The sequence below is a fragment of the Pagrus major genome, chromosome 4 (genome assembly GCF_040436345.1).
Source record: "Pagrus major chromosome 4, Pma_NU_1.0".
Lineage (NCBI taxonomy): Eukaryota > Metazoa > Chordata > Actinopteri > Spariformes > Sparidae > Pagrus > Pagrus major.
In genome coordinates, this window is record NC_133218.1 from 21789085 (window position 1) to 21802256 (window position 13172).

Genomic DNA, 13172 nt, shown 5'->3' on the forward strand with positions numbered 1-13172 from the left:
AGATCCATCTTCAAATTGCCCAATTTCTGATTTTTTAGTGATAAAGATCGTTTTGTTTTTCAAACAAAAATTAAATGTCAGATGAAGTGATAATGAAAACTTGTTCTTTCCTGTGTAGGACATGAAGGCAATAACACCACAGAGAAAAAGTAATTGAGTTGTCAGAATCTAAAGGACCTAAATGACTTTTAGTTGGTGAAGAAAGAGAAAAATGGTATTTGAGTTCGATACGATGTACGTGTGTTAATTTATATTGAGCAGATATGACACACTGAGGTTGAGTTGAGCTTGTTTGATGTCTTCACTTGGTCGTTAAGAGTGTGAGTCTTTGTTTAAGTGTACATTGGATATTGAGATATCTACATATGATCAAGCAGTCCTACAAAAATGATGCGTATAACAACAATAGAAAGCTAAAGAGAAGTTGTGATCAGCAGAGGTGAAAAGGAAAGACAGCAGCAACTTCTAACTTTAGAAAAAGGTAAAAGAAAACATCACAGACAGACTTTTTACTTTAAAAATGATTTTATTTATTAATACAGTGGTATACTTAAAATTGTGTTGCAGAAGAGAAAAAAAGTCAGCCACACGTGAAGAGCTAATATCCAATTAAAGCCGTGTTATATCTAAAAATAAAATGGTACTGGTGTGCCATACATCATATATTGTCTATTAGTACAAAAATACATTTAAGGGCACACGATACAGCATCCAGTATCACAAATCAGTGAGGGGGACACTTTGAGAGCACACCCTTTGAAAAGAAACATGTTTTAAATGTATTTTAGCCCACGCACATTCCCGATCCTTAAAGAGCCATAAAAAGACCTTCTTTTTTTATTTTATTTTTTTACGTTCCGTGACCGTTAACATGGTTTGAATATATCGGTAGAAAAGGTGTGATGTATTATTGTTAGGTTACAAGTTCCAAGGCTCGAGGGTATATCCAGAATACAAAGATAACCACGTTCACTGTCTTCCACTTTTTAAAACATGTTTTCTCTAAGTTTTATACAAAAAAGAAAGACATACAAAAAGTTCATTTACAAACAAAAGAAAACAAGGCAATATACTAGCTTTATTTACAGCCACTTCTTTTCTGTTGTTGGTTTTTTTTCTTTTAAGTAATGCATAGCAGATAAAAGAAGAGCATACCTTTGTTATCCTTTATCGACTGTTATTGTGTGCTCAACCCAAGTTCATTTATACAGTGGGTTCACAACGAAATGGCAAAAACAAATGACATTATACCATAATTTATCATAACTTATTCTTTTTTTCTCTTAATGAAAAGTGAATAATCTGCAGATAAGGCATCACTGCTTATTTGTGTGTGAGTGCAAGAGTGCACAGAGAGAAAAAATAGAGAAGAAGAGTAGTAGAAGAAGAAGAAGAGGAAGAAGAAGAAGAAGAAGAAGAAGAGAAATAGATGTGAGGAAGGAACTGAGGAGGCTACTGGACCTGAGTAAAGAACATGCATAGATCTCCCTCAGGCTGGAAGGAGAGACATGGTACTCCGTAAGAAATTAAGCTACAAGATATTACTGTAGGAAAAGGAGGAAGAAGAGGAAGAACGTCTTGAAAAAGTGTGCTGCTTGGGTTCATATCCAACTTGTGTTTTGCCTTCAACAGATACTTGCATCACCATTTTTTACTTCACGTCTCAAACCTTCATTAAAATCCCTCAATGTGGAAAAAACGTGGAGCCACCCGAACTGAAAAAAGACCGGTAGTTGAATTCATGAGTAAAATTTTTAGTAAATCTTCTCTATACTACTATATATACTGTATGCATATATAGCATAAATATACCGACATTGTTTGAAGCATGTACGCTGCCTCAAAAACCATCCATCCTTTTTAAATTCATGTAAAAATGACATTAAACATCGCCGTATATATAGTGTCAATCCTCAGTGGCATGGGGCATGCATTACTGGTTTCACATCAAAACTTCAACTCGGGGAGAAAAGTTTAAAGAACAGCTTGTAACGATCATCAGTGTCTCGCCTTCATCCATGGGTGCAGTAAACAGCACTGACTGGGTCTTCTTCATACTCCATCATGTAGTGTGTGTGTGTGTGTGTGTGTGTGAGTGTGTATTTGGAGTGCATCTGTGTGAATGTATGTGTTTATGTGTATCCATCTTCTTCATTTTATCCCCCACGGCTTCACATTCAGTAACATCACACCTGCTGCTCCGTCCGTCCTTAAAAGTGGTCGATGAGCACAGAAACGCAGTTGGCTCCCACCAGGTAGTTGGGGTCTCCGGGGAGAGACTTGTTCTGCCAGCTTTTTGGGTCACCTGCAGACAGACAGATGGGAGGGAGGTGGTGAGTGGTAACAGCGGCTTTTTATGTAATAACTGAAGCTTCCATAAGCACTTGCAAACTCTTCTGTATGACAAATTCATCAGCAACTTGTCTCATTTAGATGTGAGGTACTTATCCCTAGTCAGTGTATTACCCGCCCTGGCTACCAGAGTAAACTGCATTTACTGTTAAAGTCATAATATCACATGTTCTTGTGGCCTATATCCAAACACAGTGACACAAGAGACTAGTAAAAGCAGGTCCATATTTTTATTGAACGTCCCCAGCCTCTTGTTGACTGCAAATTAAACCTCAGTCACTCTGGAGTCTGTGTGTAATTGCAATTATAAACATCCCGGTCTGTGCCAAGAGGAAAGTTCCAGTAATCAATCAGAGTAAGTGGCCCAGCAGAGGTCCATCGATGCACCACAGGCTAACTGTACATGTGACGATATAAATACAGCCTCCTCGTTGACATCAATGGACATCGATGGCTCGTATTAAAGCCAGGGTGTTATAGAATAAACCAGAGGATCATCTGTTGTTTTAGGGGCCTCACTTATAAAAAAGACTTTGGCGTAATTTAGCAGAAAATTATAAGTAATTATTTATTAATTTTACTTTACTTTGACTTGGAAATGATCCTATTTCTAAGCAAGGTCGACTTGAAGTATGTGATCTTCATGCTGATTCCTGCTGGTTTTAATGTTGCACTTTTATATTTTGTTTCATCTCTCTGTGTTTTATATTTTCTGCTTATTGCTGTTGAATTCCCCGATTTTATTGCATTTTATTTGTTTTATTTCTCTATGATTCACTATTGCACCTAAATTGTAATGTATTATATTCTGTGAAGCACCTTGTTTGAAAGGCGCCATCGATATAAAGTGCATTGTATTATATTATTATCATTATTATGCATCCCAAGCTGCCATGTGTTGCAGCCTGTGTGTATGAGTTTCATGAACGTCCAAGCTGCGTGTTTGGCAACCTATTCAGTCCACCGAAGAATATTTGTCCCCTGGCTTCAGTCTCCTCTTCCATCACCGTGATCTCGTCTTCATCATCAGAAGACGGCATCAGCATCAGAACGCACTTTCTGGCTAGCAAAAATCTGATACAACAGCCCTAGAATCCTCCGGATGACACATTTTGGCAAAGCATTTTGGCATTTTGTAAGCGTGCATTAACAGAAACAAAGAGTACAGTCCGATCTTGAGAGAGCGAGCGAGCAAGGGATGTCTCACCAAACTCCAATCAAGCTGTCTGAACAAGGCAGTGGATGATCACCTTAGTGCTGATAAAATGTGACTTACAATCCTGTTCAATGTATATTTCTTGCTTAAAATGTTGTCAGAAACATACTTCAGTGGACTGTTTACAGTCAAAACTAAGCACTGCCCAACTCGCAGTACGTCACTCATCAGTGGGAGTGTTTATTGGTGCAGGTGTGGCACAGAGCATTCTGGTTGTTTCTACCTTTTGAGCAAAAAGGAAAAACTACAGCACTTTATCTCCGTTATCTCTGTTCATGTAGCACCGATTTCAAAAAACATCTTTTTACTGCAGAAACAGCCCAGTTTTGTGCAAGGGCCATCTTTCCAGCAGTGAAATGATGAAAGTCCAAGTATAAATCTAAGAACATTTTTAAAAGGTATGCAAAATAAAAGAAAGAGGCAGCCCTATATTTTAAGTTCTAACGAGCAACGCGAACAAGACCGTCTTATCAGTGAGCATAATTTAGCTGCTCGTGAGGCTTTTGTTCAAGCTGGCTGCTAATACTGGCTCAAGGTAAGCCTAAAACAACTCGATGCCTGCCAGAATTCAGATTCTTCCCTTTACTCATTCCTATTTTCTTTCACACACAGTGTCTGTGAGGGGGTGAGCATAGCCTTGATGCTAATCAAGAGCTGGTGTTTCTTAGCCTGCATTAAACGCAGTAGAAGAGACGGATGAAAGAAGGCAGCGTGCCAAAACACTGATATATAAACTACAAACAGAAAATTGCATTTGAGTTACGAGCCTGTCGCTTTCTGCTCCTTTCTTTGATGTCTGCCTGCGAGACATCACCTTACAGAGTCAGGTGAGAATTCACTTTCAGTCCCACATCAAGTGGTCAGAGTGGTCAGAGTGGTACTGGAAAGTCAAAGCTGATTTTCATTTCAGATTCTTGAATATTTCAGAGGAAATTCAGGAGGAAATCTGACCTTTTAATTTAGAGTAACAATATTAAAACAAACCCCAGAACATGATGTTAAAGATAACCTGAGTAGATTTGTAAATTAACATGTATTTTTACATACAGTGTTTCTCACCATAAACGCATGTGTGTATCCTGAGGCTGCAACAACTGATAGTTTTTTCAGTATTGATTAATCTGTCAGGTAATTTCTAGATTAATAAATGTGTCAATAAAAGACAACAGGGACAATTAATGCTATAATTTCCCAGAATTCAATGAGCTAGCTCAGTTTAAGTGATATTAAAAGAGAGGAAAAACAGCAAATTTGAGCAATTGATATTGAAGAGATTGTTTAACATATTCGCTTGAAAATAAATGGTTTTTGATTTATTTTGTCTCACTCTACTAATCGATTGATCAACTCATAGTTTCAGCTCCAGTGTTTCCTCAAAGCCAAAGAAAACATGTTAGCTGCAACTTCTTCTCCTATTTGACTAATTCTTTGAACACAAGGTCAATTTATCATACATCTTCTGGAGCTTTCAGCCATATCTTGTGGCCTTCATCAGCAGAGAGAGTTTGCTCAGTGAGTTTGCTCCATCTGAAGAAGAAGGCCAAAGAGGTGTCTGCAAGATCCTGAAAATTTTCAGTAAATGGGCCTCGTGTCAAGACTTCTCTGTCAAACTGATGAACCTTCAAGCTTAAGAATTTGTTTTTAACCCAAAATATGACAGTGTTGATAAAATCTGTGTTATTTATATCTGTTTACTCTGTCTACTACTGTCTTCTTCACTGCATTTTGCTGTTTCATAGCCAAGTTTTTTGGGACTTTAGGACTCCCAGATGGTCAGATCAAAACACCCTGAAACTGTTGGCAGCAATGTGTATCTCATTACTTGCATGCTTGTGCATGAACACCAACAGGTCAAAACATTACTCTATAGCACCATTGTGGTAAAAACAAACAAACTCTACAGTGTACCCTTAAACAATAAATAGCAAAGGTGGTCAAGCACAAAAGAATGCCTGAAAGACATCATTAATATCTAACATTTCATGAGATTTTCAAATCAGATTCTGTTCGACATTAACACAAGTTAGTTCAGAGGTAAAGTGTATCACAGTGGATCTAATTTAAGCCTACAAGTTAACACATCTACAGAATAACACAACATACACAGCAGAGAGGCAGTAAGATGCAGAGAGCTGTATAGGAGGAAAAGAGGAGAAGCAGTGAAGCAAAGTGAGAAGAAAACCACAGAGGGGGCAGGAGGAGGCCAGAGAGTTGCCTTGCTTTACAATAAGAGGATTACAACGCAGCCTGATAATCCTCCAACAATTCAGCAGGACAACGGAGTGAGCTCACATCTCATTCAGCCCTGCAAGTCTCATCCTTAAAATGAGGCTAATTAGCAGCTAATCCTGACCACTGCCCAAATTACCACTGTTTTTGAAGAATGGGTGTGTGAAGGACAGTATTAAGAAAACTTACACTTTCTTAGCAGGAGTTCAACTTATATTATTTCTCAAATTTGAGCTTGTTTGCTACATAATCAATTCAAATATTGACCTACTTAAAGTAGCTTTTCTTGGTTTTGATTCCCATTAACAGAATTTGTGCAGCATTCTCTCTTTATTTCACTTCTGTCTGGATTAATTTCAATGCTACATATAAATACGGATTTCACAAACGTCTTTCTGCTTTGTGGTTTTATTTGGGCTTTTATGGGAACTTCTTTGTTAAGTGGTGGACTTTCAGACCAAAAATAAAGGATAAAGTGTTTGAATCTCCTGCAGCCACTGAGAGCTGTCAATGCTTTATTATTTATTTGCTTCTTATCCTTCCCTGTCTTTCCCACATCCAATTTCATACACCAGTGTTCTTTTAGTAAACAAACTGAGGCCAGTCTGTTTCCACGCTGAGGAGGGTGGAAGCTAAATTTAGAGAGCTATCTTTTAACATGGTAACAAGATGTCTTTGTGTAACTTTTCTTTTTTTGCAGGATAATGACAAGCACTATTGGTTATGACAGTGTCCCAGTTTCTGGGACATCATAAAAGCTGTTCTCCAGGTTAGGATTTGGGTGGCTATGTGAGAAGAAAAAAAAATCACTCTAAGCAGAGCAGCATGCACTAAAATTTTAACCCAATGAAATTAAATTGTTGTAGAGCTAAGTGTCTGAAGCATGAATGTTAAATGAAATCAGAGAAATTTGTTAAGGTGACTGAAAACCAAGAGAGGAAAACTGCAATTTCAGCATGTGAAAACAAAGGTGAAAGTCTGATATCAGCATTAAATAAAGAAAACCAGTGATACAGTGAATAAGAGATTGAGTGAGTGATTTAACTAGTATAAATGATGAAAATGAATCAACCAAAGCCATAATTATAGAAAAAAAGACAGATTTTACCTCTAGATTGATTCTCAGATATGTTGAGTGACCAAATGATCTTGTTCAGTTGATTTTTTAATGAAGAGAACCAAAACTAGGAGTAAAAGCTGATTCAACAGTGACCCACAACCCTCAAATTGTCACACAGCCAGCCCAAACGACCCCGGAAGAACAGAGAGCACAGCATACCCGACGAGGAGTCGGAGGATTTTAGAGCAAAAGACCAACCATCAGGGGTCATTGACGCACAGTGAGGTAAGCGCAGCTCCACAGGCTTCAAAAACTTGAGGCCATGAGGTCCACACATCACCAGAGGGCTGAGCAGAGTCTCTCCTGTAAACACAAACAGAAGGTGGTTATAAACTCACTTCAAGACGATTAAAAGTAAACACACACACAAGTAGGTCTCAAATATAACTTTATTTCTCGACAGTGCACTCTAATACAGCCTGCAGATGACAGCTGGATTGAACTCATGGAGACCTCAGTTAATAAAAAATCTGTAACTAAAAGATCCTGTTTCTCACATCAGGGTGTGGGTGGTGTATCCATCCTACACAGCAGCCATGTATAGGCTGTTAAGTGATAAAGTAACAACATTATTAACTCTCACATTGGATTTCTACAGCAGATTTTTCATATTTTAGATACAGAATTTGAGCCTTTTTTATCAATGCTAGTTTCCCTCAAAGTGCTTAAAGTAAAGCTTTTGTCAGGAAAACTTTCTGTCTGTTTAATATTCACTAGAAGCAGTACAACCTACGGCTGTTTCTTTTAATGGTATTCTGGTTCCTAATGCAAGACAAATATTTAAGAAGTAGTGGGTTACTGCAGCAGACTGATGAGGATACATTTTACCCCCTGATCAATATATAAATGATCCCTGTGGCCACAACATTGACATTTTACCACCTTTCAAGTCGATAAACTGAACTTGTTGGCAAACAGTACATCCAATATCACATCCACCAGTTAAAGAGCAACATTATCATTCATTTGGAGTCATGCCTCTGGCGAATTAAGTCCAATATTTACACTCTAAAAGCCATTTTCAGTCTCTTCACGGTTCCTGAAGTAAATATTTAGCTCTTTGGCTGCTAAATACTTCAGCAGCTAGTCTCTAACTGTGTCTGTCTGCTGTCTTGTATGGAGCAGGTGGTGCACAAGGTCTTTTAGAGCTATTTCACAGAAAACAGCTGCCTGCTGCAGCCAAAAACAACACTATAAGAGTGGTGGGAGTGAACCAAAACAGTGAAATTGCAGCCAGACAGCTAAAAAATGAGCTCAAACTCACCATAAAGCTTTTTTGATTATAGACACTTTAAGCTCATAACTGGCACGTACATAAGCTATTGGTGACTGTCTCTTCAGTGGTTGATAGTCGTCGCAATCCTACTTCAGATCCAGCATATCATCCCAACGAACAATTTGAACTGGCTTTACAAGCATCCAGTAATTTACATGGGAAGAAAGAAAACCCCCCGGCATGTTTGATAAGTTACCTTTCTCCTTGTCGAGTGGTGGCAGGATGCTGTTGTCTCTGCAGACCTTGAAGTAGATCTCCTGCTCCACACCTTCAGGGATGGCACCCTGTGGGATAATTATGCTGACACCTGTCTCAATAGAGCTCAGGACGCCACCATTGGAGTTGAAGATGCCTCGAGCTGTTGCAACCACTGTGTGGCCCTCATCTTCATCCTCGTCATCATCCAGGGCACTGGGGCTAAGAGACAGATGCCTTTAGTGTCACACACTCATGTACAACAGAATGTGTTAGCTTTAATCTCGGGTCAGACTGAGTTTGTTACCTCACGGGGATGGCCTTGGGAACAGCGTTGATGTTGTTGTGCTGGTGTTTGGAACGGTGGTCCATAGTGCGTGTGAAAGTGTCCAGACCGCTGTCATGGTCTGTGTTCTGGGGCTGTGGGGGAATCTGAGGCTTTACTGGACTGGAGCTCCGACCCTGTCCCAAACACAGGAGGGTAAAGTGATGTATACGTCACAGCCACTGACAATTGTGTGTGTGGGTCAACTTTCAGTAACACATGTTTTTTTTAATTCAGTTCTAAATGAATGAGCTAGTAGGTAACTAGTAGGTAAAGACAGCAACAGTGAGAAGATCTTGAAGCTAAGAGTTACTGATGTATTCACCAACAAAGTGTGACAAAATCTCAGTTACAGAAGAGCTTTTAAAAGTGAACTATCACCTGTAACCAACTGTAAAAAGCTGTAAATACACAGCGAGGACAGTACGAGATAGAACAAACCCAAAATTACACAAACACATACAAATATTGAAAATCATTGACCCTGAACCCATTATTTGAAAAATGTTCTCCTGTTTTTTCGCCGCTTATAAAATATAGCAAATTAAATATAAAATGTTACTTTTTTCAAAATTAGATTACTTTGTTTGCTTTAGTGTCTGACATCTTACAGTGTATTTGACCCTCCTTGGAGTGCTGCATACCAACATCATCTTACCTTCGGAGCGATCTCTGGCTTGTCATTGGGCAGAAGGTTGTGGTTGAATTTAGGACTGTCGAACATGCGAGCAAAAGGCTTGGCAGACGTGGTGTAGGGCTTAGGCGTGTAGCGGTTGTAGCTGGATACTGGTGGAGCCCCGGTATTTGTGAGTGTTTTCGGAGGTTGTTCACTTGTGCCATTAACTGGAGACTTCTCAGGGAAACTCTTGTGAGGCAGGAAGTTGGTCTGGACAGTGTCCTCTCGGGCAGGAGCCTTGGCTGTGGGAGAGACATGAGGGTCAGCTGAGTTGTCGCGTGCGTGTATGTGTGCAGGCAAAGTCTCTCATTAGACAAAATACAGTGTGATACAGAACACAGATGCATCTTGACGTGACTACAGTCTTAAATCCTGACGACTTTTTCTTTATCTCTGAGAGAATAAAGTACCTTCAGGTGCAGGTTTGGGCAGTGTGGCTGGTGGCAGAGCAGGCGTCACCTGGGGAACTGGTTCATATTTTTTCTCCACTGGACTTGGTTTTTCCACTGACTCTGTCCTGTATCACAAAAAGAAAACCATCAGTTTGAGATCCACAGTAAAAATGAGCAAGACATAAACACTTTAAAGGATGTTTAAGATAGCTGGAAAAGACACATTAATATCCTCAATCTACGAATGCTTGGGAGTGTGGATGGGACGGAGAATCACCTGGGGAAGTTGTGGCTTGCTTGTGCTTGTGGCTGGGGTTTGTTGGGACCGGCCTGGAGCTTGTCAAAGTAAGACAGCTGTTTCCTGTAGTAGTCCTCGTCTTCATCAGGGTCATAATGGTTTGAGCGCACTATGTCGTCTGCTACGCTGGAGTGAGGCTTCTGTGGCCCTGGAGCTCTGAGTTGGTGAGATGTAACAGTCAGAGCAGGAGAAGAAAAGTTTACAATGAGAACTGGCCGACATCATGTGAAAATTAATATGTGACTTATCACACAATTCTATTCAAACATGACTCTGACACATCAGGGTGAGTGGAACCACAGTAACAGCAGCATAGATTTACCTAAAGGTCTTTTCTTGATCCAGGTTGCTCAGAGAATTTGCCTTAGGGATTACTCCTCCTGCTTTCAAAGGTAAATCAGCTGCCTATAGTGGTAAAAACAATAAAGCTCGTCAGTAGGATAAAAAAAATCACAAATGCTCAATTTTAATGGGCTAACTTCAAGAAATTTAAAAGGAGAATGTTTTAGAAAATCATCTAACTGTATAAGCTTCATGTAATATGTCTGCAAAGCCAAACAGTTTACCTTGTTCCCAATTGAATCCCCTGCATCTCTGGCTCTGTCCACTGACACAGAGCGTTTGTTCTCAAACATCTTGACCCTTGTCAGGACCGACTGTGGCCGCATGGCGGGGTCATCCTGCTGCTCTTCTCTGGCAGGGACAGGCTTTGGAGCGTCCGCAGGGGAAGGCGAGGGGGCCTCTGCTTTGGGGGGTGGTGTGGGGCTGGTTTCAGAGTTCACAGGAATGGGGTCATACTGCTGAGGTTTGTAGCTCTTTTGTTGCGGTGTTGGTCCCTGGTTATAGGCAGGCCGCTGGGCAGCGGGCTCTGGCGAGCGGGCAGCTGAGGGGAATGTGCTCAGGTGAGAATCCTGGTCATAGTGCAGGTCAGACACTGGAGCAGGAGGTGGAGGATCATCATAACGGACGGGCCCTGGACCCGTCGGTTTTCCATAGCGAGGCCGTCCGTCGAATCCCTGCTGAGGTGGGGGCTCGTCGTAGCGTAAAGGAGGTGTGTACTGGGAATCAGGGCCATCACCGTATGGCAAACGGGGATCGTAGCCCTGTGAGTTGGCAGTAGAGAGCGGCTGACTGTACGGGTTCCACTGTTGCTGGTCGTAGTGAGGCACACTGTTCTCGTAGGGCAGGTTAGAGTCATAGTTACGGTACTTTGGTTCTGGGTAACCACCTCCGCTGCTGCTGACATCATACCGACTGGGTGGGTGGTCGTAATCTCTGTATGGCTGGTCAGGGTGATATCCCTGCTGAGGGCTGTAAGTCACAGGCTTCATGCTGTGACCAATTCTCCCTGTGTTGTCTGTGCTGTATGGATCCTTCTGAAACATCTAATGAACAAATACAAAACAAAGAAAAAGGTTAACAGCTGCACATGATCCAATAACATACTGCACAAACATAAAATATGTGATATAAAAACAAAAGAAAATCAGTTAAAGCACGAGAAAAGGAGAATATTAAAACAAGTCCAGGAAATTAATTGCAGAAGAGGAAACAAGAAGGGAAAGACCTGCAATAGAGAAACTGAGAGGGAGGGGTTACTGGTCAGATAATGTATTAGATTAAACAGAAATCGCAGCACAGCCAAACACATCAGCTTAAAAACATCACCATTTAACACTGCAACCCCAAATTAAACACTAAAATTAAATAAACAAAGAACAACAAAGTTGATCAAAAGAAATGCAACAAAACAATGGGAAGCATTTTTCTTGTCATTTTTCTTATTGTGAAAATGTTATATAGAAGTATGTTAACTACTTATAGAAGGTCTGTCTAATAATTTGAATTTTTTCCCACACATTATGTGTGCATTCACAAGGGAAAATGTCACCCACTGTCTTGGTGCAATTATAAAGGCAACTTAAACATCCACAATAATATTTAACGTTACAAGCACATACTTATTGTACAAAAAACATATTTAAAATTTTGATTTCTGACAAGTAACCATTAATTATCCATCCAAATCTAACAAACACTCCTTTTACTTTACATTACAAAATGGTTGGAAAATTAATGGCTACTTTTACAAGATCCATTCAATCTTCACTGATAAATACAGCACAAACAGATCTACTTCTAGTGGTTAACAGAGAATGAGGCAAACATGTTACAGCCATGCAAAGAAGATAAGCAACAGTGAGAGCTGCAGGATGTCCACTGCTTCTCTACATATAGGCATATCAGCGCAGCCATCAACTCCAAGCCCACTGTTGTTTACCAGCGTTTGCTCGCACTCTTGCACGTGCACACACATACACAATCGCCCGCACAGACACACACACATCTCTGTCTCTTCTGGGCAGCACTGTGGTCAGCAGACATGCAGGGTGGAAGGAGAGAGAGAGAAGCGTGGCAGCAGAAGGTAGGTAGGTAGACAGGCAGCAGCAGCAGCACAGGAGGTCAGCCAGGCCAGACCGAGCTGAGCTGGGCCCGGGTCACGGAGCGTCCGGTGACGGTCAGATGGATACCTTTGGTTCTGAAATTGCCGGTCCAGACTGTAGAGGCTCTGGTGTCACGCTCTGAGGGGTTAGCTCAGGTGTGGGCCTCCTGAGCGAGCCAGCCTCTGGGATGGGGCTTGGCTGGCTGTGAGGAGCTGCAGGAGCCTCATCAGGGCTCAGACCCCCTACAGTTTTTACAGTAACGTCGACAGCAGGGGGCACTGTCTCAGCCAGGGGCTCAGGCTGCTGGGGGATGCTAGGGACGGCAGCGGCTTCTGCTTTCTGTGAAGTGGTTCAGAAATGTTTAATAACACGCGCTGACACACTAGGGTGCAGTTGTAACAAGTGCAACTACCTTTACAGCCGCCCTACAACGACCTGCTTCTTACTTGTGCCTACAACTTACACGGATTCAAACAGCCAATCACCCGCCTTCACATTTAACACTATCTGGAGATCAATCAATGGCATGTGAGAGTGAGGAATTAGCAGCAGGACAAGTTTTCATCGTTAGAGTATACTAATTTGATTTTAATGCTGCGGTTACAATACAGTAGTTTCTTTGTTTTTTCCTCTTATGTCCATTAACACA

At 41.0% G+C, this 13172-nt stretch overlaps 1 protein-coding gene across 9 annotated transcripts in view; it reads right to left on the reverse strand.

Moving 5' to 3' along the window:
* Positions 1-506: 506 nt before the first annotated feature.
* tjp1a (tight junction protein 1a) overlaps positions 507-13172 on the reverse strand; it is a 67614-nt gene continuing 54948 nt past the window's right edge. For 5 of the 9 annotated variants that reach the window (XM_073464972.1, XM_073464971.1, XM_073464969.1 and 2 more), the window contains 10 exons: positions 12611-12862; positions 10646-11464; positions 10402-10484; positions 10059-10235; positions 9800-9906; positions 9372-9631; positions 8696-8850; positions 8390-8610; positions 7077-7220; positions 507-2305 (listed from right to left, as the gene is read on the reverse strand). In XM_073464972.1, the coding sequence (XP_073321073.1) occupies positions 2211-2305; positions 7077-7220; positions 8390-8610; positions 8696-8850; positions 9372-9631; positions 9800-9906; positions 10059-10235; positions 10402-10484; positions 10646-11464; positions 12611-12862 (2313 nt within the window). In that variant the 3' untranslated portion in view covers positions 507-2210. The remainder of the gene's footprint in view (positions 2306-7076; positions 7221-8389; positions 8611-8695; positions 8851-9371; positions 9632-9799; positions 9907-10058; positions 10236-10401; positions 10485-10645; positions 11465-12610; positions 12863-13172) is intronic. The other 4 variants (XM_073464976.1, XM_073464974.1, XM_073464975.1 and 1 more) reach the window with 2 other exon arrangements.